This window comes from Nothobranchius furzeri, chromosome 13 (genome assembly GCF_043380555.1).
Source record: "Nothobranchius furzeri strain GRZ-AD chromosome 13, NfurGRZ-RIMD1, whole genome shotgun sequence".
NCBI lineage: Eukaryota > Metazoa > Chordata > Actinopteri > Cyprinodontiformes > Nothobranchiidae > Nothobranchius > Nothobranchius furzeri.
Genome location: NC_091753.1, coordinates 62,914,047 through 62,941,722, shown reverse-complemented (window position 1 = coordinate 62,941,722; position 27,676 = coordinate 62,914,047). Strand labels below are relative to the sequence as shown.

At 44.6% G+C, this 27,676-nt stretch overlaps 1 protein-coding gene across 1 annotated transcript in view; it reads left to right on the top strand.

The window, feature by feature from the left end:
- gkup (glucuronokinase with putative uridyl pyrophosphorylase) overlaps positions 1–27,676 on the top strand; it is a 44,443-nt gene that overhangs the window by 7,260 nt on the left and 9,507 nt on the right. The window contains exons 2-18 of the mRNA XM_015977329.3: positions 1,717–1,823; positions 2,406–2,450; positions 2,532–2,685; positions 2,778–2,849; positions 4,987–5,075; positions 5,197–5,353; positions 13,530–13,607; positions 16,142–16,233; positions 16,325–16,430; positions 16,514–16,593; positions 17,343–17,411; positions 23,282–23,342; positions 23,452–23,468; positions 23,545–23,602; positions 23,714–23,806; positions 25,805–25,865; positions 25,968–26,081. Coding sequence (XP_015832815.3) covers positions 1,717–1,823; positions 2,406–2,450; positions 2,532–2,685; positions 2,778–2,849; positions 4,987–5,075; positions 5,197–5,353; positions 13,530–13,607; positions 16,142–16,233; positions 16,325–16,430; positions 16,514–16,593; positions 17,343–17,411; positions 23,282–23,342; positions 23,452–23,468; positions 23,545–23,602; positions 23,714–23,806; positions 25,805–25,865; positions 25,968–26,081 — 1,453 coding nt within the window. The remainder of the gene's footprint in view (positions 1–1,716; positions 1,824–2,405; positions 2,451–2,531; positions 2,686–2,777; positions 2,850–4,986; positions 5,076–5,196; positions 5,354–13,529; positions 13,608–16,141; positions 16,234–16,324; positions 16,431–16,513; positions 16,594–17,342; positions 17,412–23,281; positions 23,343–23,451; positions 23,469–23,544; positions 23,603–23,713; positions 23,807–25,804; positions 25,866–25,967; positions 26,082–27,676) is intronic.

The window sequence follows — 27,676 nt, the reverse complement described above, 5'->3', positions numbered from 1 at the left end:
AGGTAAGAAAGGCTGAAAGACGACCACCACTGAGATAAAAGTCAGACTTATCTTTCTTTTCTTTTTTTCCATTTTTTCCTTCTCAGTGGCCGTAATCCTCTTCTGTATCCAAGCGAGGAGTGGCAAGCTAGGCTCACGTGCGTCCACAGGCAGGCCTTGTTAATCGATGCTAGATAAATGAGAATGGAAGGAAAGGACTGAGCCTCGTTCTTCTCCCAGACAGAGCGATAATTATTCATTCATGCCTACGAGGACTACAAAGATGTCAGAACTAAAATAGAGACCATGAGCTGTTTGATTAAAGCTGTGTAACCGGCGCTATATAGTTAGAATGTGCAGAGTAAACATGTTTCCATGGCAACACCAGAAGTCCACTTCAGCTCTTGTTTCTCCACATATTTTATTCAAGTTTTCATCATTTATGTGTCGTTTTCATGTTCTGCTCCAGAGTCTGGATGCTTTTAGACTGGAGGACTTTATTTTAGCTGAGCAGCTGTGAGTTTTAGGATTATACGTTCGTGGTGGTCACATGACCCTAAAGTTAACGCTGTAAACCGTTTAGCACTCGTGTTACACACCGAGGACAAAACATCACGTATGTCATTTACATGAAATATTAGCGTGTTTGTGACCAGAGTAAATATATAGTCACATCAATAAAGTATTTCCTTTGACACGTGTTATGTTAGCAGCTGTAAGGTAGTTTAAGGCTGTTTTAACACATTCATAAAGAGTTAATGATGCGGGTCCATCCCAGACTAAAGCTGATTTATAATTACACTTATTAATAACGCTGACATCAGCAGCAACATCAGCGCAATGAAACGCTCCTGGCTGCAAATGAGGATTAAATACAAACATGTTAAGATGTAAATCCAATTAGAACTCAATTTTACAAGTTTTATTTATTAATAATTTAGCCATCAAGAACAAAGCTGCTGCTACCGCTGTGGGCCAGCGGTGGCGCTATTCACCTCCTCGAGGCTGCCAGCCACCCACAGGAAAATGGTGGTGTCACTCGCCTCGTCCAATCATATTCACAAAGCGTCAGTAAGCCTAGCTGCTAGCAGGCGTGTTCTCCAGCATGTGTTACCATGGTGACCGGGAGGGCTTTCAGGCTAGCCACGTTCGTAGACCCGATTTAGGGGCGGTTACACCGGGAATCCCACCAGAAAGCCTGGTTTTGGGAAAATCGTGCTTTCTGGAATACCTGTGGGACTGGGTGATCATTGTTGTTGTTATTATTATTCCAATAGCAAATTCCTTAAATGTGGTTTCTGATTAGTGAAACTTGGATGAAAGCCCATTTCTACGTGGATTTATTTTGTGGCCCTCTTGTTGCAAAATGACTCATCTTTAGGGTTACAGCTTAGCTGGCACAGACTAAAGGAATGTCCCGTTTCCTTAATGAACGAAGCCTTCTGCAGGTGCACACATCTCCTTTCTCTGGATACGACGTCATCAATGAGGTCATCTGATGCTGTGCTGCTTCTGAGCTCCTCAGATAGCTCAGACAGACTTGGGCCGTGTTTTCATACTGGAAGACTTCAGATCTCTGATTCCACAGCTTTACTAGAGCTGAATTATTTTTAGATCTGCATTAAACTCAAAAAGCAACTCCTGAAACAGTAAAAACAGTCAGATTGAACCATAAACATGAATGTAAACGCAGACACCTCTTTGTGAGATCTTAGATGTTTCTTTTCCTTTGCACAGAACGATGACACAGGTTTATACGGCCACCTTGCTGCGGTACCAAAGGCTTTGCTTCCTGGGATTGGAGGGAAGAAGATCCTTGACTTTTGGTGGGAAATGGTCAACATGTGAGTTCTCTTCATCCAAACAGGTTTATTTTTACTGGTCTTTAATGTTCTGCCTACATTTGAGGACCTCGCTTTGCCAACTGCTGTGACAAAAACGTGCTTCTGTGTTCTAGTGATAAAAATAACTTTGGATGAACTTTAGACTGGACTCGGAATGAAAGAGACCCAGAAACTGTACTGAATCAAACGTTAGCCCGCATGTTCTTGTGCAACTTGCTGTGGTAAGAAATGAGCTGATGTCCTTCCACTTCAGCGTTCCGGTCACGGAGGACTCTCAGCACTTCATCTGGGAGGGATTCACCTGACTTAAACCCAGTTAGGAGTGAGGGAACAAGAACATTCTGGAAAACACGCACAGTTTTTAACCTGAAGGAAGGAGCTGTTGTTGTGTGACTGAGCACGGACTTTTAGGCCATGATGTCAGAGAACTGCAGCCAGATCCGGGTGGCTGTTAGTCTCCAGAGAGCAAACGAGGATCTAGAACCGTGAACTAAATCCCTGTTCTTCACAACAGTAAAGAACTTAAAAGGATGGTCAGAAATGGTCTTGGCCTTGTTGACAGCATGTCTGACTTCTCTCTAGGCGACAGCTCTTTACTGAAGTCTATCTGGTTACCAACGCAGACAAGTGAGTTGTACCACCCGGTGGACACTGCTCTTATCTTTTTCCACCGGACTGCAGCTCAAATCTCTTTTCTGATCTGTTTAGGTACAAGCATTATGAACGCTGGGCAACAGCTAACGACTTCCCGGTGGAGAACATAGTGAATGATGGCAGCACGACGTTGGAGGACCAGATGGGGGCTGTTGCTGATCTAGAACTTGTCATACGAAGCCAGAAGCTCCAGGACGACATTGTGGTGGTGTGTAGAAAAGCGTTTTTATTGATATCTCAACTACTTGGTCATTTGAGCAACTGTGCTGTAGATTCAGCTGTTCTTCTTTGTGTGAGCAGATTGCTGGAGACATGATGTGTGCTGACCAGAACTTTGACATCGCTCAAGTCATTGGCTTCTTCAAGTCCAAGGTCAGATTTGAGGTTCTTACCCTGCTGGTTTTTATTATTATTATCGTTCAAAAGCTTAACGTAGACACAGAAGACCAAAGTGTTACACCAGCCAGCCTACACCCACAGTCTAGTAGTAAGCACTTACATTTCTGTTGTGGTCATGTGAAGGGTGACAGGTAATGTGTTAGAGCTCGGAGAAGAGGCTGCTCCTGGGCCGTGTTTTGGCTCAGCCTCGTGTCTGCAGGACCTTGTTTTCCTGGGCTGGATAAGTGGGGCTCTGTCATGAAGCATCAAGTTCATCGGGAAGACCAGCTCTGTCCTGGCGTGCCCCTTCCATCAGGTGCAGGCGATGGGAGACAGGACTTTATAATCATCCGCTTTATAGCGTTGTCTACGACCATCGGATTCTGTGACGCTGTGGGGGAGTCGGTTCCTACAGCCTCCTACTATCTTCACCGTCGCCAGAAGAAGAAGAAAATATAATTTCTATGGCGCCTCTCAAGATAAAAATCACGAGGCGCTTCACAAAAACAAAAAATGTAAAAATATAAAAAAGCATTTAGAAAATGTTGAAAATTTTATTTAAAATGAGCAAAAAATAGACAATTGTGATTAAAACATGTTAAGAAAGAGAGAGAGTGAACAGGAAAGAGGGAAATCAGCGGAGGAAGGTGGAATAGGTGGGGAGAGCAGAATAAAGAGAGAGAGGTGAAGAAGGTCATACAAAAGCCAGCTTGAACAGGTGAGTCTTGTGACCCAGCCCTAACCGGTTTGTGAACAGCACCCACCACTGAGTGCTAGACGGTTGTGTGGCTGGGCTACCACCCTGCTACTTCACCAAGCCGTTCCAAAGTAAGGATCAGCGGAAGGTCCTCACCGAACTCCCGATCCGGTCCCAACGCGTCCGTTCCAGAGTACTTCTACTCAAGTCTCCTCTTTTCCTGCAGCCTGCCGTCTCGCCCAACACGCTCCAGCGCTCGTCCGCTAGCCAGTGGCTAAACAGCGTTGTTTACTTTATCTCCACAACACTTTACTGACAGCGATGTAGCTCTCCACGCGTTACAGAGACACTCAGACCCAGAGGACTTCTCAAGCGTTACCCTTAGACTTGGGTTTTGCTGGTAATCCGTGGCAGTTTGCACACAGCGTACACAGCGTCCCCCCTGCTCTAACTGTGGCTAACTAGTAGCTTGGTAGCTCGTGACAACGATCTCCACCACGCCAGCCGTGAACCACGATTGGCTGGTGGACAAGTCAGCATTGTTTACTTGATGTCCAGCGTGCCCCCGGCTCACCAACTCTCCTGAACCAACCGTGGCTAACGAACAGCCAGTGACCGCTCCATAGATGGTAGCGGCAGCCAGCATGTTCACATCGAGCGCACCGTAATCCACGTGAAACGGGTGTTGTGGGAAATTATGTCCCCCTGAAATATTCTGTTTCCCTTAGGCAGTCAAGAGCAAATATTTCCAAATTCACAGAACTTATTGTCCATTATGACCAAACTGCCTCAAATAAAAGATGTTAAACTGAGTGAGATTACATCTCCGGGGGACAGAATATTTCAGGGGAACACAATTTCTCACAACACCTGACCTCCCGGCTGACGTCACCTGTCCTCCGTGTGTGAATGGTGACCGCTTCAATAACAGAACTAGCTTTCTTCCTTCAGGACAGGTGGACTGATAAAACAGTCATAATTATAAATGCTTTTTAAACGGGTCGGGTTGCTGGTTATAAGCTTTGTGTGGGTTAGGCTACACAGGTTGGAAATTGATAATACAGCAAACTCATGAGTGAGTCACGTAGCTGCAATACTTTCTCTGGCCTGCACGGCGCCAAAGAGTCACACTTTTTCATCATGATTTCAATGGATTTCACACACAATGAACTCCCTTCTGTGACACAAAGTCAAGGTTTTAACATGAAAACGATGACACAACACTGCCACCAAGAGGATTTGGGCCAACAAGTAATCCAAAAATGTATTTCATCACATCTAGGGGCGCTAATAACAAACCAGCTCTGGTAAGTGAAGGGATACCAAAACAGAAAATATACATGTAATTGATTTTAAACCAAAAACTGAGATGTTTAGGTTTAGTGTGAAGTGTTGGAAGTGTTGACAGGTGTGTACGTTGTGTGTGTGTTGCAGCCTGGAGAGCTGATTATCTACTATGAGCTGGAGGAAGGTGAGCGGAGCAGCTCCAGGGGTATTGTGGAGGTTTCTCCTGAGAGCCACAGGTCAGGATTCCTCCACAGTGTGGGGTGTTTGTTGCAGCTCACATGTGCCTTGTCCCTGGTGTGTACTTGTACATCAGAGTGTGTCGCAGATGCGCCTTAATTGTTTTTAGTCCTAAATTAGGATAACTCGCTTCGTGGAGAAACCTGAGGAGGGTCTGACGGCATCTCGGCTGGCCAGTGTGGTGTTTTACTGCATCCAGAAAAACACGCTGTGCTGCATGTCGGACTTCCTCAGCCTGCAGCCAAAAACCACCAGCAGGACCTTCGGACACTTCTGGGTTTGTAGCTGCTGCATGTCCCACATCAGACAGCACCGATTTAAAGTGAAAGTCCCATTAGTCATCACACACTGGTGAAATTCATTCATTCATTCATTCATTTGGTGGTTTAACCCCCCCAGTCCAACCCCTTAAAGCTGAGTGTTGAGGCATTGGGTCCCTTTGGTGTGACCCGACCGGGATTTGAACCCTGATCTCCTAGTCCCAGGGCGGACACCCTACCTCTAGGCCTGTTACATTTCCTTACAACAGTTTACACACCCTGGAGGATTTTTTTGCCATTGCTCAAAGAATATGAATGAAAACACAAAAACCTTTTTAAAGGATTCAAGGAGTATTTATTGTCCTCGTGGGACAATTAGTTGTGCAGCCAGCAGTAAAAAATCGATCCAACAATCCAGCACCTTTCCCTCTGAAGAACGTGAGAACTCCTTATTTAACAGCAGCAGCAGCAGGGAGGAAGAGTTTCTGGATGGGCTCACCCTGCATGTGGGCCGAAGTTATTTACGCCCTGGTGGAAGTGGCTGGAACTCGTGTGGTAAAAGGCGGTTCTGATCCTGAAGGGTGGAGCGAGCCTTCGTCGGGACTCTGGTACTGCACACGGCTGATGGATCATTCAGGTTAACAGCTGCTAGCCTTCTGCACTATTTCACAACCCCCTGCTGTCTGTCTGAGCAAAAGTGAACCGTACCAACAGATAAATGCAAACGTTGATAAAACAAGAAGAAACCCTTTTCATAGAAGTTCTGTCAGCGTTAAATCTGTAGAGCTTCGGATAAAAGTGCATGAACGCTGCATCAAGACGGGCGTCCGTCACCCCAGGCATTTGTGATCACTGACAACCTCCTCGGTTCAGTTCCTGACCGTGACAGGAAAGTTTGAGAGGATTTGACCTAAAATCACCTATTATTAGATTTTTTTTGTTTATTTGTATGTTCAAGTAAGAAGACGTACACCAGAAAAATCATCCCCCGCGGGTCCGTGGCTGGGGTCATCACCACTAAACAGGGAGGCAGTAGCTGAGTCGTTTGTGTATAAAACAAATAGCAAAGGTGAGAGAGCACAGCCGTGGGAGATCCAGTACAAGAGATGAGATTAAAAAAATAATTCCAGTCACTGGAGAGCATCAGGTTAGGACTTCCTGTTAGGGAAGCAACGCATTTGATTGCATCCCCATCGTGGTTTTGACTCCTCCCTATGCTAAACGAGAGCTGCTTGCACTGAGCATGCTCAACTCTGTCTTTGTAGCTGCATCTTTCACGTTTCCGCTCTTTTTCTCACTCATGGTCAGTGATGTGAAGTTGTTTATTGTACAACAATGTGTGGACTAATTTCATAACACAGTAACAAAATAAAATACCAAAATGACCCTGTGGGAAAGTTTACATACCCCAGCTCCAATAGCGTGCCCCCTTTTGCATCAGTGACAGCTCAGAGTCATGTGGTCGTTGTGGAGAAGGCTCTGTTTCTAATCTGATGGTGAAGCAGCTCGTTCTTCTGGGCCAAAAGCCTCCAGTTCCTGTAAATTCATGGGCTGTCTGTCATGAACAGTATGTCTGAGCTCTCCTCACAGCGGTTCCATGAAACTGAGATCAGTAGACTGAGATGACCACTCCAGAACCTTCACTTTATTCAGCATGTGGCTGACGGCAGCCACAGTCATGCAGTTTTGAGATAATTTATGGTTCAAGTTACGATAAATAAGCTAAGAACATTTTATTTTTAATAATGTATACGTTATGGGGTTTAAAAGCACACATTTAAATGGTTTACAGAATATTTCCAGGGTGGAACCAATGTTTAGTTTGTTGTTTCGGGGTTGACAATATGTTCAGTTGCACGCCACACTTGATAGGCGGCAGCATGCTAACCGCTATCATTCGTTGGTAGAGCTATGCAGACGCATGCAATGACGTTTTCCAGCTGTGGAAAGGAGTGACACTGCAAGATGTGTTTTTTATTAACCCCTGCAAGTTAATGCGGCCAATGAGTTCTCACGGCACCGTTGGTGGCACCTGTGTGCAATAAATGCCAGTCAAAATTCAAGAACGCCTTGTGTCCGTTTTCAACTTGGAGGGAGTTACACAGCTGGAATCAGTGGCAGGTCCACTCGGCCTTATGTTTTGGATCATTGTCTTGTTAGAACATCCAAGTGCGACCCATGTGCAGCTTTTGGGCTGATGAGCATAAATTCTCCTCCGGTGTTTTCTGATTCGTTGCTGCATTCATCTTGCCATCAGTTTTGACCAGGTTTCCAGTACATTTGGTAACTCGCACATCCCCAAACCACCTCCATGTTTCAGAATAAGAACAGTGAACCTTTCATCACAGGAGTCCTCTCCAAACGTAAGGTCGTGGCCAAAAAGTTCAGCTTTGGTCTCATCACTCTAAATGGTCCTCGCAGGGCTGTGTTCTCTCTGCTGTTCACCCCGATGACCCACGATTGTCGTCCCGGCTACAACACCAGCTACTTCTTGAAGTTTGTGGACAACATAACCGTGAAGGGTCTTATCCAGGATTACAACAAGCTGGCTGACAGGGACCAGGTGGAGCACCTGGTGAATTGGTGTTGTCGACTTGAGGAGGTCACAATCCAGCCATTTACCACTCCTCATCAATGACACCACAGTTGAAATGGCTTGCAGTACCAAGGTTCTTGGGGAGCAGATTACCTTCAAAATAACTGGTTCTCTCAACGCCACCTCCCTAACAGCGTCTGCGCCCCCCCATCCCATCCTGACCACCTTCTGCATAGGCACCATCAAGGGTTAGGGTTAGGGATGCTAACTAGCTGTATCTGTGTCTGGTATGGGACTTGCAAAGCCTCACACTGCAAGTCCCTGCAGATAGTGGTGAGGAGGGTGGAGAATGTCATCGGAACCCCTCTCCCGTCCGTTCAGGATATTGGCCGTAAGCGCTGCTTGACCAGAGCGTGACACACGGCTCAGACCCCACTCATCATCACTACGGTCGGTTTTTTAGACCGAACTCTAGCAATAGATTCTACAGCTTCTGCAGCTGTCATGTCCCTGGGAAGGTGTTTAACCCACGACATGAAGAACCATCACAAAACAACGGCAGAAAGTTCAAACAATGTTTTATTAAACCTAACTTAAAGTGTCCTGGAGATATCCAAGTTCAATGAAGCCATGAAGAGTCCAGAAGTCAGGGAGGGCAGATGGTGTGACGGGGTGCGTCCATGAGAGGGAGCCAGACGATGGCGGCAGATGATAGGAGGAACAGGAGGAGAGGCGAACCGTGAGAGTTGTTGTCCAGGCGGGTTATGGTGAGTTCCAGGTAGGTATATTCCATCAATGGTTCAGCGTTTCCAAGTATCCTGAAGAGGAATACAAACTTGAGTCCAAAATGGTCCAAACACAAGAATCCAAGAAAAAATCCAAATACTGCAACAGCAAAAATGTCTGAGCAGAGACCAAGCATAACCTAAGACTTGAGAGAGGCAAGATACTACCGTGAGTAGCTAATCATCCAGCGATGTGAAGCAGTTCCCTCTTCTTAAATAGAGCTCTGCTGCGGTTGATCAGAGGAGCTGCAGCTGCCGCTGATTGGTAAGGCCCCGCAGCTGGTGAGTGCCCTCTCCTGGAATGAAGATCTCACAAAGATGTTGTAGAGAAGGAGGAGTACTCACCCCGACACACAACAGCAGCAGGACATTCAGCTTCAGTTTCTTTCCCTGGCTTGAGACTATAATGGCACATTCACATCTGGGCCGGCCCAGCACGTTCTCGGTAGCGTCTGCCCTCTTTGTACAGGGCCAGGTGGTCTTTTTGGGATTGTGGAAATCTCCAAGCACGTGGGCGGGGCAAAAGATGAGCGGAGAAGTCAGTGGTGTCAGTAAACAAAGGTGGCCGTGAGCCGTGTTGCTTTAGGAGACTCTTACTGATATTGATTTATTCTCTCTCACTGAGACTCCTCTCTGCTCTTCACAGCAGTATGTCCTCGGTCTGCTGCGGCTGGAGCAGCAGCTCGGAGCTGCTGTTTACGCCCCAGCATCCAGAATGATAATGAATCAATCACGCATGCGGCAAGCCCCTGCTTGCTGATTCTACCAGCCAGTCGAAAGATCCCCAAAAGACACTAATGAATTTCAGCCTGCTAGTCAGTCGGCAGTGGGTGTGTTGGGTCAGTTCAGCCTGAAGTGGACCGCCAGGCGAGGAGGTCTGAAAAAACTGGTTGCTTGAGCACGAAAAACACACAGGCTACCCAGATGTGAACACAACGTACCCTACCAGGGCCGGGCTGTGCCGACCCAGCTGTGAAAGCGCCATAATGGCCCCACCCCTCCTGCTCTTTCCCCACCAACATTTAGAAACAACCGCACTGGTCTACAGCATGCTGCTATGATGCCATCTCAGTGAGATGTCACACTGTCACTTTCTTTTTATTCCCTGTTATTTTATTTAGATTTTATCTTGCTTTATGCTTTTTTAACCTTACAGTGCATAGTTTCCTGGCGCTAGGAGGCACTACATACATTTCAGGGTAGTTTTACACCATATCGCCGTGACTGTTGCTAGTTTAAAAAATACATTATGGTAAACGTTGTTACCTGTCAAGCAAAAAGCATGCGACCTGAAAAAGGCCGGATTTTCCAATGGGCATTACGGGCACGGGCCCAGGGACCTGAGATGATCAACTGAAAGACTTTATTTTAAATGTGAAGTTACGCAACACTTTAACTCCAAGTGTGTCCGCCTCTCTCATGCCCGCTTCAGCATCTCCTCAAGTATGGAACGCGCTGTTTAGCGGAGCTCCGGTGATCTGACCTCTCTGCCGCGGCACTTTGCTATTTGTTATTTGCGGTCGGTAGATTGCATTGAGCTGCTTAGTTCAAAGGTAGCCCATGAGATGAACAAGTCGGAAAGCCTGGAAGCAGTTTTTCTAGAGGACTGAGAGGAGATGTAGGAAGATTAAACAAAGACAGGACAGGAAAGTAGTCGAATAAAAAACAAGAAAACAAAACAAAGGGCTTGAACAGGATAAGGTGGGTAGATCTACACCTGTTTAACTGTGTAAAGCAACAATCTAAACGTGTATTTACATATTTGAAACAATTCAGATGACCTTCAAAGCTCAGTTCCACACTACTAGTCCACTAATCCTGTCCTGCATAAAGTATAGCTTACCAGGATGCTCTAATATACACATCATTAGCTTCTAGTCTGAACTGTAATCAGTTATGTGCCATCTAATAATAAAGACACGATTATAGCTTATCAAACAACTTTAATTAACTATGTAACCTGTAGTTGGGTTTAGGTGCAGGTGGGCACCTAAACCCAAATAAAAATGGTACACAATGACTTGTGTTCACAAATGCATTCAGATAAAATAGTCTCTTTGGGTTTCGTAACAAACTCATCCATTGAAGAGGTGGAGTGCTTTTTGAACACTGTAACGCAGCGGGATGAAATAAATCATAACTCACGTAAGAGCTCCTGTCGTTTGGACATCCTGTTCATCCATTTCCACATCAGAAAATGAACCACGAGAGTCATAGAGATCAGATTATATAAACATTGAGGAGACATGGGCTAGGGCTTTCTATCAGCGCTGCTGTAACTACGGGCTGCCATGTTGGATGGGTCACCAGTCACCCCCAGTGCATTTATAGGGCTAGTAAAGTCAATAGTAATCCCACATAATCTGTTCTCAATAATCTGTTGGTTGTTGGAACAGTAGACTGCACATAATCAGGCATAGTTGCTCACTTAGTGTTGACACTGATTAGGTTTTGGAGAGTGAGGGACCCATCCAATATGGCGGTGAAGTGGTTACCCTCCAGCGCTAAACATTGCATCTACGTATTTCATTTTAGTTTCATCTTGTTCCCACCTCTTGTAGCCACTAGCTGTTCGTTTTATAAAATAGTGCATTCGTACTGATTTCAAAAGTAAAGTTTCCTCTCCTGAAGAAGACCCGCTTATTATTCTGATCGCTGTTTGAATGTGGGGCTTTCTTTTGAGCATAATGAGAAAGTAGTAAAGTGGGACTCACGTGATGGTTTTAGACCAACGCCGTGCTCTCATTTAGTAACTAGGAAGCCAACATAGTGGTGTTTTGGGAGTCGGAAAATAGCAGACATTGTGATTTAACTACCTTAGAAACTCGTAAAGAACAAAAATTATTTTTATGGAAACGTGTTTAACGTAATACGTCAAGGGACAAGTTTCTATCTAAATATATTTAAATAAACAATGCTCTTACCAGTTAGTGTTTCCAAATCTGTGTGCAGTTTGAAGTTTCCACCATTCAGCAGCTCTTCAGTCACTTTTTAAACTATTATCCCTGCTTAGCCTGTTCCCATCAGCTCTTGCTGCTGGCTCAAAACAGTGTGGCACCTTCAGTATTTAACATTATTGTATGTTCGTATTCAGAATCTGGAGCTTCGTGCTGCTGATGCAAATCCATTTACTTTTCTGAGCAGTCGGGAACGTTTTCCTTGAGTGACGTCGCTTCTGGTTTCCAGCAATGTTTCAGCATGTTTCAGTCCAAAGTCACTGGGGTGTAAAAACTTGTCAATCTGGTATTTATTTTGCTATGGTGATTTGAAATTAGTCAACATTCTTTCAATATAAATGGCTTCACCACATCACCGACCATGAGTGGATAAAGGCTTCTGTGTTTTCATTCATATTCTTTGAGAAGTAGCCCAAACAAATCTACCACTCTGTGTAAACTTAATGACACAACTGTACCACTAAATGGCTGAAGCTTAACTACCTTCTGACCAGTACAAGCAATGTGTAGTGTAGTTTTCTTAGTTTACCCCAAGCTGGGCAAGCAGCAGTGGCGGCTGGTGATATATTTTTAGGTGGGGCGGAATTTAACAGGTGTTGTGCCAAAAAAAAAGCATGCTTGCCGAGATTTGCATGACCTGTTATGAGAGGGTGAATATGAATAATGAGGTTTTTAATAAATTCATACTATTAACATGTTTCTTATTTGCCTGCTTACATAATGGTTTATAGGCATATAAATAAAAAAACTATGGTTTATTTGAAAAAAAAAATCTTAAAAACTTGCTATTTCAAGTCACATTCCTGTTTTTTTTTACCAACAGCAAAATTCAAGCAGGCAGAAAAGAATAATAACATTAGTCTCTAACTTGTTTAAATACAACGTGGCAAAAACATAAATATTTCATCATATTTCTAGTCAAAAACAAAAGGTTTTCAGGAGAAGGGTTAGGGTTATCCACATATCACCACCAGGGAACGCCAACAGTAACAGCAAAAATGTGCTTAATGTAAGTAAGTAAACAAACTTTATTTGTGTAGCACCTTTCCCAGGCACACATACGCAGGCAACCTGCATCCAAAAGTAACAGGAAATGTGTCACATGACGATTCAGTAGTGTTAAAAGTGTAAATAACATTTTAAAGCTACACTTAAATGCAGATTAAACACAGCACTTATAGTCTGTATGATATATGGATTGTTTAGTTTGATTTATTATTATTTATTTATTTTGTGATTCGTATGTTCTTCTTCTTCCTGTGAGACTGGGGGAGCGGCGCCCTAGCGCCCCCTGTGGACGAGCCGCCACAGTTAAGCGACCCACCAGGACAGTGTTAGAATGCCAGATAGGCTAATCCACTCCTGAGCAACGACCAGGGAAAATTTGTTTGAATTGCCAAAGGAAAAATAACGTAAAAGCAAAGAAATCAACTGATAAACGAAGACCCTCAGCAGCTCTTGATTTTGACGAAATGGGGCAAAATAAAATAAAAGAACTTTATTGAACAAATAGCAAGCAACATTTTAAATGAATGAATGGATTTATTTACATAAGAACTAAGTAAATAAGAATTCCACATTTCTACAAACGGAAGTGGCTGCTAATTATGTAAATACGTTTAAAATGTTCACATATAAGAACAGTTTTGCTTTTTGTCTGATGTTGGCTTTATGTAGTTCCACATTCTTTACAAAACCAAGTTTTATTAACAAAACAAGAAGGAGTGCTATCTTTGTTAAAATGGAACATAAAACAAAGTACTGGTTGGTTAAGATGCCTTCTATTCAGCACATTATACAAATGTAAATTAGAATTTCATGCGCCTAAGCATATTCACATTGAAACAATGGTGTCTATTTTAGAAGACAAAGGTACAAAAATTGTTCTTAATGTTTATGTTGTAATCTGCTTTAGGAGTGGTGCATCAATGAGAAGCACCTTGATGTTTTTGGGATGAAGCTTCCTACTGGTTTCCAGCTCATTGGACAAGTGGTTTGTATTCTTTACTTTGTCGGAGGTTTAGTGACACAGATCAGTCAGAAAAGAATAGCAGAGGCATCTCTAGCATAAGAAGTTAAGTGCGGTCCAAAAATCCACAGCTCTTTATACAGGTCCTTCTCAAAAAATTAGCACATTGTGATAAATTTCATTATTGTCTGTAATGTACTGATAAACATTAGACTTTCATATATATTAGATTCATTACACACAACTGAAGTAGTTCAAGCCTTTTATTGTTTCTAATATTGATGATTTTGGCGTACAGCTCATGAAAACCCAAAATTCCTATCTAAAAAAATTAGCATATCATGAAAAGGTTCTCTAAACGAGCTATTAACCTAATCATCTGAATCAGCTAATTAACTCTAAACACCTGCAAAAGATTCCTGAGGCTTTTAAAAACTCCCAGCCTGGTTCATTACTCAGAACCACAATCATGGGTAAGACTGCTGACCTGACTGCTGTCCAGAAGGCCATCATTGACACCCTCAAGCAAGAGGGTAAGACACAGAAAGACATTTCTGAACAAATAGGCTGTTCCCAGAGTGCTGTATCAAGGCACCTCAGTGGGAGGTCTGTGGGAAGGAACAAGTGTGGCAGAAAACACTGCACAACGAGAAGAGGTGACCGGACCCTGAGGAAGATTGTGGAGAAGGACCGATTCCAGGCCTTGGGGGACCTGCGGAAGCAGTGGACTGAGTCTGGAGTAGAAACATCCAGAGCCACCGTGTACAGGCGTGTGCAGGAAATGGGCTACAGGTGCCGCATTCCCCAGGTCAAGCCGCTTTTGAACCAGAAACAGCGACAGAAGCACCTGACTTGGGCTACACAGAAGCAGCACTGGACTGTTGCTCAGTGGTCCAAAATACTTTTTTGGATGAAAGCAAATTTTGCACGTCATTCAGAAATCAAGGTGCCAGAGTCTGGAGGAAGACTGGGCAGAGGGAAATGCCAACATGCCTGAAGTCCAGTGTCAGGTACCCACAGTCAGTGATGGTCTGGGGTGCCATGTCAGCTGCTGGTGTTGGTCCACTGTGTTTTATCAAGGGCAGGGTCACTGCAGCTAGCTATCAGGAGATGTTGGAGTACTTCATGCTTCCATCTGCTGAAAAGCTTTATGGAGATGAAGATTTCATTTTTCAGCACGACCTGGCACCTGCTCACAGTGCCAACACCACTGGTAAATGGTTTACTGACCATGGTATTACTGTGCTCAATTGGCCTGCCAACTCTCCTGACCTGAACCCCGTAGAGAACCTGTGGGATGTTGTGAAGAGAAAGTTGAGAGACGCAAGACCCAACACTCTGGATGAGCTTAAGAACGCTATCGAAGCGTCCTGGGCCTCCTTAACACCTCAGCAGTGCCACAGGCTGATCGCCTCCATGCCACGCCACATTAAAGCAGTCATTTCTGCAAAATCTAGTTTTAGGGTAGAGGTCATGTGATCCAGTCAGTTTGTGTGTTTACCTATATATATGGCGATGGTGTTTACTAGTGTTGGATTGGGTTCATGTTGATAAACTATAGTGTGTGAAGGCTGTACCAAGTCCAGCCTGTCTGGACATCGAGTCCACGGGTTTCCAGATAAGCCTCTATCTCCGTGCCTGAGGGTGTTTCTGCAGCTGAAAAGACGAACTTCTGTAGTCCACATTGGTCGGTACCGGGTCAGGGAGGTCCGCGCTGGGCCTTGGAGACCCTTGGCGGGGTTTAAAAAATTAAATGCAGATTTCTGGAGCTCAGATCACCATCAGAACCAGGTCAGAACCAACCAACAGATGCAGCTTTTAAAAATACAAGTGAGCCGGTCGAGCTGGTGTCTGGGTCGGATCCAGCTCCCAGAAGCCCGCATGAGCTCCAGAACCGGATGACAGCCGTCTCTCTCTCCCTCTCTCTAAGCTAAACTACGTTACGTGAACAGATATTAACGAGTATAAGACAGCTGACAGACGCTCATTAGTATTAATATGAAATTAACTGACCGATACTATTTTAATCGTCTACATGATAGTAATCTGTACTACATTGTGATGCTAGCACACAAGTTTAAGCTAGCATTGTTAACTTACCCCCCGCTGCTTCTCCTCAACCTCCCTGCTTTGGCCGATGGTTTCTCCCTCTGGTTGTCTCTGCTCTCTGGGGCGAGCAGCAAACTCACAACTTTATGGTTCTGGTCCATCAGAAGTAGAATTATAAACATTTAAAGTTTCCTTTGTGTCAGAGCTGTATTAGAGTCCATATTTTTTTCTCTGGATTAAGCTAACAGGGCTCACCTGACAACACAAAAGGAAACAAAAAGGAAGTTTTGCATGTGCCCCCTGTAACCTTAGTGCTTGTTATTTCTCCTGGTGTGATCCAGAGGATATCAATGTGAAACATTTTCAGATGATGCTCACAGAAGGCAGCAGCATAAATTATGTTATGTGTGATATGGTAAACAAAAACAAACTTAATTATACATAAATATAGATAACACGTGAACAGTCCTTTTAATTGCTTGATTTTCCCTCTAACACTACTGTGTTAGGGCCTGTCGGACTACACAAAGTGGCTCGCTCACTACTCGTCCAAGAAGCATGGTAATTCAGCTAAACCAATCACTTGCCGCTCATATGCCAGGTAAGAAGTAACTGAACTTGACATTGTTTTTAGTTCTTTAGGTGTAAAAACCCATGGTAGACACAAATTTTCTAATATTGATGACTTACAGGGTTGGATTGATGGGAAACCCTTCGGATGGCTTCAATGGGAAAACCATTGCCATGACTATCTCCAACTTCTGGGCTGAAGTAACTCTGGTGGAGAGCCAGGCTTTGGTAAGCCAGCGACACTTGCACCCTCTTCCACTTGCAGAAGGAATATGGTTTTTGGCTACTTGATGAGAACTTTTTTTTAATAGAGTCTAGTTCCTCATCCACTCAATGACCCCACAGAGTTTGGCAGTCTTCAGGATCTGTTCTGCATCAGCAGAAGGGAGGGGTGAGTAATCTTTGTAAGAAGCTAAATTTACTGGACAGTGCAAGTGACATGGTTTTGAGGACGAGTTTAACCCAAGACATGCACAATTCACCACTCACGAGTCAATTAGAAAAATTAAAGAATTTTATTTAAAAAAATCGGGAACTGAGGGCGCACTGGATAAGGTCCAGTGGGGATTGCAACAGAACCGCAGCATGGGTAGGTGGAGTGCCGGGGTGAATCCAAGAGGGGGTGTCCAGGAGAGGGGGCGCGAGGAGAGCGGGCCAGCAGGGAGGAGAGGAGAACGGTGAATGCTGCGTCCAGGAGATTTATGAGGCACAGGTGAGTAATCCAGCGGGATCGTGGAAATGTCCAAGTAGTCAATCAGAGGAGCCACCGGAAAACCAGAGAAGCTCCAGAAGCTTCAGAAGTCCAAGAAGATCCTGAGGAGTCAAGGTAAGGTCCACAAACGATCCAAAAATCCTGGGAACAGGTAAGCACAAGTATTTCCACAAGGCTTCTAAAATCCCAAAATCACTAGTTAACCTGGAGACACAAAGTTGTAGTTAATCATCCGGCATCGAGATCTGTTCTCCTCATCCTCTTATAGCTGGACCCGCTGATTGTTAATGAGCTGCAGCTGGAGCCTCCCTCTCCTGAAACACAGCAGCTCAAAGATGGAACTAAAATGAGAGGAGCACTCGCCCCGGCACATGACAGCGAGTCATATTTAGCTATTTTAAATGACCTTTTTTCCTTCCTCATTGCAGATATCTGGGAGGTCTCCGCCTGTTGCAGGCTACTTGTAAGAAGTTCTACCAATTCTGCTCCAAACAAGGGTGAGAGTACCGTAATTTCCACAACGTATTGCATATGTGCATCAGCTTTGATCAATATATTACCGCAATGAAAGTAATGGTCTTAGGAAACGAAAACTTTCTGACCTCTTGCTGGTAAATTACTGTTTGCATGAACATCATCGGTCTTTACCTGCTTACAAACATATTTTGGTTCACTTTAAAAATGTAATTCTAAATCTAAATCAAGGCCACTGCTACGGTGAATCTGCAAGCACCGGAATGGAGCACTCACTCTGCCGGAACCGGACACTGCTGGGAATGAGATGGTGCTATACACCAGTCACCGTTTTCTAGGTCCAAACATCTTTTGTTTGTGACATCAAATGTTTTTCTTTTTCTTTTGGGGACTCTGGTAGCTTAACCTGGCAGCAGCCAGATCTCTCTTTAGCTCTGCTCCCTGTTGAGTCTACACATTTCGATCTGGCATCTCTGCAGCAGAAATCGTCCGAAAGAGGGAGGGACATCTGGTAGAATGTTTTGAGCTGATTGGAGGACGCGCAAGGTAGTGCCCGACTGGCACTGGCTACCATATTTGTCTTTAGCCAATCACAGTAACTCAAATGACGCTTACTACGTGTGCCTGGAAAACAACAACAACTTGCTCAAGCTTCATTCATTCACTCACGCAGCAATTACCATGTCTATGGGTGATTTCTGCCAGTTTTGCGAGAAGAATATGTGCATAAAGGGCAGGGTTTCCCCCAGTGCCATAAGCTTGGCAGCTGCCAGGCTTTTCTTGGTCATCAGCCAGGCTAAGTGTGGTCCCGACCCCCCCCCCCCGTTCCGGACAACGCACGGCAGTGTAATGGAAATGAAGGGTATCACAATTTAATAAATGACCAGAGATATTAATCATCCATACCTGGCATGGGTCCCATCTCTGGACACTGGGCTTTTAAAATCAGAAGAGTGTTCTTTTTATTACAGGGAAATTTAAAACACACTTTGCATGAACTGAGAGACAAGAGAAGAACTCCAACGTTTAAGAAAAATTTATTATCTAAATTATTTTAAACAATTAACAAGACCAACTCTCTAGTGATGGATGCAAATGGAATGGAATGAGGTGGAGTGTGTGTTGGTGCGATGTCAGTTCAGAACCTCCGCGTTCTGGAGAAGCGAGTCTGAGTGGGAGATGTTGTTTTGCTCCTAACTGATCGACGTTTGAACCTTGGTCAGAAAAGACGAGACGCTATCTGTGCCATTCTACTTTACCCGTCAGGGACTCCCGTCTTAGATCAGGCTGCCAGGTCCACGGACCCTCCTCTGGTACTGGAGCCGAACGAAACAGCGTCGACAGCACGACAAGCCAGTCTATGGATAGCCTCCAGGTAAAAAGCGACAGGTGTTTCACAGCGTCAAAGGGACCCCCCTTTGGGTCAGCGAGTTCAGCTTTTATTCTGAAGGAACCGTTGTTTTGTTGGTAACAACAGGATTTTCCCAGCTTGGCAGTTCTCAGCTTAAAAGTAAAAAGTACATATAGCCGGTCCGTACTCCACTTAGCAATGATGAACATCAGATGATTTTGAGAGCTGGCTGAAGACTGAACTCAAAATGGCGTTGTTCTGACTTATTAATCCTTGATGTTTTCGTTTCTGGACGAATCCCAGCTGACAGATTAGACAAACACCATAGAGACTCTGCCACGCTTCAGATGTGAAGGCTCTGATTGGACTTTGCGACCGGGATGTGTCATGATTATTTATCTTGTGAATCAGCTTGTCTAGTGGCTACAATCAACACGTTCTCACACCCTAAGCGTCGGAAACAAACGCTTGGTCAGCCACCCTCCACGTCAGACCCCAGATGCCAAAAGTGCCCTTTTTCGTTACTTATGTGCGAAAAGGGGTTTTCCCTTTTGTAACTGCAGATCCCAATGCAGCGTAAAACTGACGTGATTAGATATCCGCTGATGCGGCACCGAACCAGCTCATTTAACCGCACCTAAACCTTAAATGCGGCACCGAACCAGCTCATTTAACCGCACCTAAACCTTAACGTTTCGCTATATATAACCTTCCCCTCACCCTCTTCCTAACCTTAACCCTCTTGCTACCTAAAACGTTACTCTCACTGTGATCAAGCGTTTGTTTCCCATGCATTCTGACTTTGACAGTCAGAGTCTGACTGTGAATTTCTGTATTTGCCGCCCAAGGGGAACGTTAGAACATACCATCTGGCGAGGGGGAGGTTACACATACCCTCTACTTTTAACCTCCACCGTGGTAGTTGAAACCTCCCCCTCGCGTTGGCTCGGTCCAAACTCGACCAATCACGAGGCGGCTCCCGCCGTTCACTTCATAGAGCCGGCTTTTAGAGCGACCGACACATCACTAACATGTTCGCTGGCAAGATGGTTAAGGTTAGGATAGGGGTGAGGGGAAGGTTAAATAAGAGGATAAGGTTAAGGTGAGGTACAATGAGCTTGTTTGGTGCCCTGGCTGCGGACATCCCATCGCGTCAGTGTAACGCTGCATTGGGATCTGCGGTCAAATAAGGGGAAAACCCCTTTTCGCACATAAGTAACGATAAAGGGCACTTTTGGCGTCAGGGGTCTGACTTGGAGGGTGGCTGACCAAGCGTTTGTTTTTGACGCGCTGGGAGTGAGAACGTGTTGCTACAATATGTCATTTCCTTATTAAACATTAATGATAACATTGTGATTTCACAGATCGGTCACATGGTTATTATTGACCAACAGTTGTTTTGATTAGCTTTATTAAAATAGAGTTCTTTGGTTAATTAAAAGAAAAGAGTTCATTCTTCTTTCTTCTGTCTTCACTGCTGGAACGTAAACATTAGGAGTGAATGCATGACCTTGAGGCTGTTTCATGCACTCTGGCACTGTGTCAAACAGAACAGCTGTTAGAGGGGAGAATGCCTCCTTCATCACATTACAGCAGCCAAACGAACTGCGGGCCCCCTTCCGCTGATACTGATGAGAGACGAAGCACAGCAACCCCTGACCCCCACCTCCGCTCTCACGGTCCGTCATGGTTGTAGCCTGGCCTGCCAGACTCGTTCTCTGTTTAATTCTGCGCACAGAAAGAGTCTGGGAACTCACAGGCAGAGAGGCACATGAGGGGCGGCACTAGGCAGCTCAAAAATAACGGCTTTTAGTGCTTCTACTTGTTGTTTTCAAGACATGCAAGTCATTTAGAGCAGAGGAAAGAGCCACAGCGAATTGCGCTTCAGTCGCCATGTTTATGACAAACTCGGCGTTGTGGTGTGTGATGTACGCTGCTCAGAGCTGATTGGCTCGGTTAGAATTCTCAGGGGGCGGGGCTATTTGAATAGGAGAGTTACCAGACCCTTTCTCTGTGCAGAATTAAACAGAGGAGGAGTCTGGCGGGCCGGGCTATCATGGTTGTAAAATAGTTCCAAAATGAAAGTTGAACCGTCTTTTCTGGCCGTGACATCATCTCATTTGGACATTTAATAATTAAAATTTAGGCTTCTTATCACTGTTCTACTGTAAAATAAAATATATCGTTACTGTAATAAAATATCATTAGTGGAATAAAAAAACATTTCCATATGCCATCTGAGTAGAAGACTCATATGTCCCTGCCTGGATTTGAATCCGGGTCCCCAGTGTGTTAGGCAGACGCCTTTCCAGTTGAGTTATCTCTTTGACATGTACATGAAGTCACCTAGTGGATGCACACTTAAGACTGACCGGGGTCGTATTAGAAAATCCTGACAGAGCTACATCACTCTGTCACTAACATTCATGGACTCTCCCATCTGGACTCACGACGGGGAAGGCTGTTGTTGGTTTAGCGTCCAGAAAACATCAGAGAACATCTCTGCTAGTAGAAGCTAACCAATCACATTAGCAGCTCCACCACACAGCAGAGCTCCTCCAGGCTTGTGTTATTTGTGGAGATAAAACATCCATGTCACAGAGCAGAGTCAATGGAGTTGTGTTGCTGTTATCCAATCAGAGGAAAGATGTCCAAATATCAGGAAATAAGAATCCAAAATCTGACATCTGAAATTACCTTCTCCTCCAGCTGATTTGTTCTTCCTGATTCAGGCACATCTTAGACACCCCCTCTCCCCCGACAAGTCTTACAATGCATCCATAGCTACTACAGACCACTGCAAATAGACCCTTTTACTGTTTGTAAACAATAATGACGTCGGCGAGAATGCGCGCGCAGCTTGGCAACAGAGAATGGCGTTGTGTCAGGCTTTATCAAGCTACGCTGCGGGGTTATCACCGGCAACTCTTGAATGTTATATTATTAAACTCACTTTAACGAATGGCAACAGACTCCCGGATCCCTGTGGCATTACGGAATGGGTGGAAGATGTAGGTGCGTGGCCAGATGTCCAGTGGCCCGATATATATACGTTTTTAGTGGAGAGGCCCAGTAAGTACACATGTGAGAAGCTACGGGCATACAAATGGTTAGATGCATACAACTATGTTGTCTGTGGCCACGTACAGAAAGTAAAATATCACGACATAGACTCTGAGTAATTGCGTCTTGAAGGCAGGAGTCCTTCCTAGCCAAAGACAAGGACACAAGACTGCTATGTACGAGGCTTGGGTCGTAGTAAACAAACCAGAGAACTACGTCTTCACAGCCAACTGTACCTGCATGGCAGGGTGAGTATAGCATAGGTTTCTTTTTTAGCGTGCTCAGAGTACAATCATGTTCATTTTAGAGAAATACAGTTTATACTAATATGCAGTGGGAAAATACAGATGAATTAGAATGAAATGTTAATTTGAATCATGAAATAAAGCGTATAAATTTGTTTAATTCTGTCATTTTGATGATCCAGACTTGGGTCATGCTGCAGCCACGCAGCAGCAATTTTATTCAGAGTTGAGCTTTGTGTTAGGATGGGAAAAACAGAAAAGGCTGCAGTTACATCTCAGGCATGTGCATGTTCAAATGGATGTGCTCCCTTCGGAATTCTGTAAAGTTTCAGTCCACTGCTTGAAGAGAAGCGATTCTGGCATCCATACACGCAACAACCCGACATGTTTACGTGCTCAGAACTTCAAAACAAAGGGTTTAAAACGCTGTTTTAGTATCGAGTGTGAATGAGGAAGCCTTCACTCTCGTTGCCAGGCTGCGCGCGCAACTTTTGATGATGTAGGCAGTAAAAGGGTCTATAAGCTGAATAAACGAACGTTCAACACATTCGATGGAAAATCATTCCACAGTCTAACTTTTTTAAAATGGTTGACTGAAGTTGGCTCTCCACTTAAGACTAACGATTTGGCCCACCATATAGTTGACTTTGTTGGTTCTTTATTGTGCTTGAAGTCCCTGTCAACATAATAAATCCTAGTTTATACTTCTCCGGCAGCGGCAGTACGGAGACGTGCCACGCCATGTGAATTCAAGCGCTCTGCACCACCTCTGCCATTCAGACCACCTGTGTGAGAGAGCGCAAGCTTGTGTATTGATGAGCATACCACTTCCTTTAAATTTGTCAACAGCACCCCTCACACCCAAAAATCCCCTAAAACAAACAACAACAAAAAACGAGGGTTGAAGATATCTAGCGGCAGATCAAAGAGCATCTCATGGAAAAAATCTTCGACTTGAAGTACAAATATGCACAGCAGACTGGATTTATGCAAAGAAAGTGCACAAAATAAATGGAAGTACACATGAGTAAATACACTATCATGGACCAGAGGCAAGACTGCCAGGGTGGCAGGGCAAAACAAAATAGTGCTACAACCTCTGTTGTCCTGGGAGGGAATTGCTTTGGAACACTTTCCAGGCAATGAAGATGTCTCCAAGAATAATTTCCGTCAATGCACGCACGCAAATGTTTAACTGAGCTGAGAAGTAAAAATTAGGCTTTTATTTTTGCAGCATTGCCTTGACGAAGCAGAACTTCACCCTGAAGTACGACACCAACATTCCTCGGCAAGTGGTGAGAATCCGTTTAGATTTTGAACATAAAAAAATAAACAAGTGATTGATTTAATCGAAATCATAACATGAAACTTTTCATTCATGCAAATCTATCCTTTTACATTAAGGGCCTTGCTGGAAGCAGGTAAAAAAAAGATTTTCATTTGCTTCATAATCACCTAAAACATAGCATCTGATTTCTCTTCAAATGTCTCCCACAGCGCCATCATCTCAGCCACCCTCAAATGTCTCATGAAGTTCTACAACATCACAGATGATGTACGTGTGACTCCTACGAGTCATTTATTAAAGCTATCAGAGCAGAATCTTGTGTTTTCTTATTTTTTCCTGTCATTGATACCATTGAGTTTATTGTTTGTTGCACTGAAGGACCTCCCTAAACCAGTCAGGGCCAACTTCATTCTCAGCGTGGAGACTGATGAGCTGTTCATCACTGCAGGCCTGCAGGACAGAGTGGTGCAGGTCAGTTAGATGTTCACCATTTCTCTGCCTTCCTCAGTAAGCATGCATCCACTGGTGGCTTCTGAGCGATTATTGGTTTTTTGGGGGGAGGGGGGGGGGGGGGTTTATTTATGATGACAAGGCTATGTGTTTAACAACACAAGCCACTTTATTGGGTACACCTGTCCGACTGCTCATTAATACAAATGATTAATCAGCCAATGGTGGCAACTCGATGCATTTGGGCATGTTGACATGGTTCAGACGATCTGCTGCTGTTCAAACCGAGCTTCAGAATGGGGAAGACAGTGACTTTGAACGTGGCATGGTTTTTGGTGCCAGACAGGCTGGTCTGAGTGTTTCAGAAACTGCTGACACTCAGCCATCTCTAGGGTTTACAGAGAATGGTCCTAAAGAGGGGAAACATCCAGTGAGCAGCAGTTATGTGGGGGGAAATGCCTTTTTGAGACCAGAGGTAAGAGGAGAACGGTCAGACTGGTGTGAGCTGATAGAAATGCAACAGTAACTCAAATAGCCACTCGTTACAACCAAGGTAGGCAGAAGAGCGTCTCCGAACACACAACACATCAAACCTTGAGGCAGATGGGCTACAGCAGCAGAAGACCGCACCAGATTCCACTCCTGTCAACTAAGAACAGGAAACCGTTGGCGTCAACATGAAAACATGGATCCATCCTGCCCTGCATCAATGTTCAGACTGGTGGTGGTGGTGGTGTAAGGGTGTGGGGGACATTTTCTTGGCACACTTTAGGACCCTTAGCACTAATTGATCATCGTAGCAACGCCACAGCCTAGCCGAGTATTGTTGCTGACCATTTCCATCCCTTTATGACCACAGTGTACCATCTTCTGATGGCTACTTCCAGCAGGATAATGCTCCACGTCATAAAGCTGGAATCATCTCAGACTGGTTACTTGAACACAACAATCAGTTCACTGTACTCCGATGTTCTCCACAGTCACCAGATCTCAATCCAACAGAGCAGCTTTGGGATGCGGAGAAACGGGAGACTCGCATCATGGATCTGCAGCAATTGTGTGATGCCATCTTGTCAACATGAGCCAAAATCTCTGAGGAATGTTTCCAGTACCTCGTTGAATCATTGCCACGGTGGGCTAAGGCAGTTCTGAAGGCAAGAGGGGGTTCAACCTGGTACCAGCAAGGTGTACCCAATAAAGTGGCCAGTGATTGTATTTTGAGATGTCCCTTTAGCGCTGCAGGCTTAATATGAGTGTCTTGATCAACTCAATTATTCTTGGCTCTTCAGTAAGTTTTTAATTCAACGTAACAGCAAAGAAAATAAGATACATTTTAATTAAGTCTAATGCAGAAACACAAAATGTTTTAAAGTCAAAGATTTTAGCGCTGAGCATCAACATTTAAACAGGATGGACAAGCCCCGCCCTCTGCTCTGTGGGGGGCAGGTTTAAAGCTCAATAGGAGGTTCCCACCACCGCCTTTTTGGCCATGTCACAGATCTGGTCACACCCAGACAATTTAAAAATGGGAAACGAGATGAAGCTGAGGGTGGGGCTGCTACAGTTCCAACTGGGATGGAACCAATGTAGCCACTAGCTAACTTAGCTAACCCAAGAAGCTAAGAATGAGCTCCGGGGTAGCCCACCCTCACGGCCACCTGGCTTCCATGCGAAGCTGTCATGCTGGTTACCCGTGGAGCTTTAATATGAACTGTTAAAATACAAGCGGAGCCTCAGACCGCTACGGTCACAGCCGGGCACCCTGGCCTTCCGGCTCGCTCTCTCTTCAGCACAACAGACCGGTACAACGCCCGCACCACTGCAGCACCAACCCGCCTATCGAACTTGCACTTCAGCTTTCCCTCATCGTGAACAAGACCCATTGCATTGACTCCAGCCTCTCGTCTTTCGCTTTGGAAGGTTGCTGTCCTTCAGCTTTGAAGCGCCTGAATCTGCTGCTTACTGATAAATGATGCACAGAGAACTTCTGTAAAAACCTGCATCCTTTTCTCTTTGCAGGTCTATGAAGGCTTAGTCTACATGGATTTTAGCAAGCTGCTTATGGATGAGCAAGGCCACGGTACTAGCATCTGTAGAAGATGAAAATGATCATGTGCAAAACAGAGGTTCTAGCTTCTCTCAGTTCTTCTGTAACTTCTAGGTCTTTTCTGTCCATTCTCAGGCAACTATGTGTCCATGGACATGAGCAGCCTTCCGCCCTTTTGGCTGGCCTATTTGAGCGACCCCAGTGACTCCGGACGAATCCACAGCAACATCCGACAGCGTTGGCTCAATGGTACACATTCTGGTCAACGGCCATGTTCAGACAGGCAACTGATCTTTCAAATTTAGTCACATGTCAATGGCAACCAATGCTGTAAAGAGAAAGTTACCCCCAAACCACCTTTTTTGTTGATATACTATAAATGAGTGCCTAATGGTTATGTAGGTGTGTGTAGTCATTATTTTGACATTTTAGTTTATTTAAAATATAAAGTTTTTCCCTAAAATGTTAGTGTAGCGCCCTCTTAAGGTTAAAATCATGCTCTACATTTGCCATCTCGGTCCGCCCGGTAATCTCTCCATTTGGCATATTTTACCTCTGACAGTCTCTTCCGCCTCTGCTCAAGCCCCTCTGTGCATGAACTGCACATTCTCGACTCGGAGCAGCTGACCAGAAAGCAAGGCCAGAGCCAGGCTACCTAGAGTAACAGACAAAATGTTCCATTATGTTTGCAAATGTCAGACGATGTGTATTTTCCCTGGCCATACGGGGTGGTGCATACCTAAATCATTGCAAGAAAGTAGCATTTTTGTGTTTGAGGAAGACCTTTAGGCCATTTGGGTCAAAAATCTCTGGGAGCACAACCTCCAGCGACATGTCAAGCACGTCAGACTCCCTTTCATCACTGGCAATGAGTGAAGAGGTAAACGTCCAAAACCACATCGTCTATGAAAGGTGAAAGTTTTGTAACCGTTTGTTACAAACTGGTAAATGCATGGCTTCCGTAGAAAGAAACATGGCGTTGCCCAGAGACTTCCACCCTCCCCAAGACCCCCTTAAACCCGGTAATATTTTTTAATGATTTGGCATCATTTTATACATTTTTAACAACATTTTGATGGATATTCTCAGAGATCAGGGTTAGAAAAACTACACATTGTAAGTTTAAAATCTAGACAAACCATAGCAGTAACCATAGAAAATACTTTTTTCTACAAGTAGGTCTAGCCACACTCTATTGTAGCCTCAGCAGGCCTACCATTGGAGTGGCTAAGAGTAGGTTGGGCCAATCAGAATCATGTTTTATTGCCAAGTATGTGAAAGACTCATATTAAAAGGAATTTGTTTCAGTAGAATGGTGGAAACATAGAAGTGAAGCAAGGGTAAAATAGGCTGCATGAAAGATTATGAATAATAAACATAAGAAACATAATGTGACCAGTGCAGCTCTGTATGGTTCTAATGGTTATGTGGTGTTCAGAAGTCCTAGCGGTCCTAGAATGGTTTAAACAGTCCTTGACCAGGATGAGAGGGGTCAGCGGTTGGGCATCGTTTGATTTTGAATGATTCCGATTCCAATTCCTTGTTTCGATTCCGATTCTTTCAAGACATGATATGTTTTACACGAGCCAGCCAACCACAGGTCCTACTGGATGAAATAATCTGAACTTCAACATGAATTTTAACTCTATGAACAACAACATCACCTTCATTCAGACACAAACATGCTCTGGAGACAAAAAGAAGACGACTTGCAGCACAACCAGTGTGTTTGTTTCTGACCACAACCAAAGTCTGGAAGAAGCCTCTGGGATGAGAGGCTAAATGTCTCCAACATGTCCAGAAACGTCCAGCTGTTTCCAGATAAAACTCTCAGGATGATCATG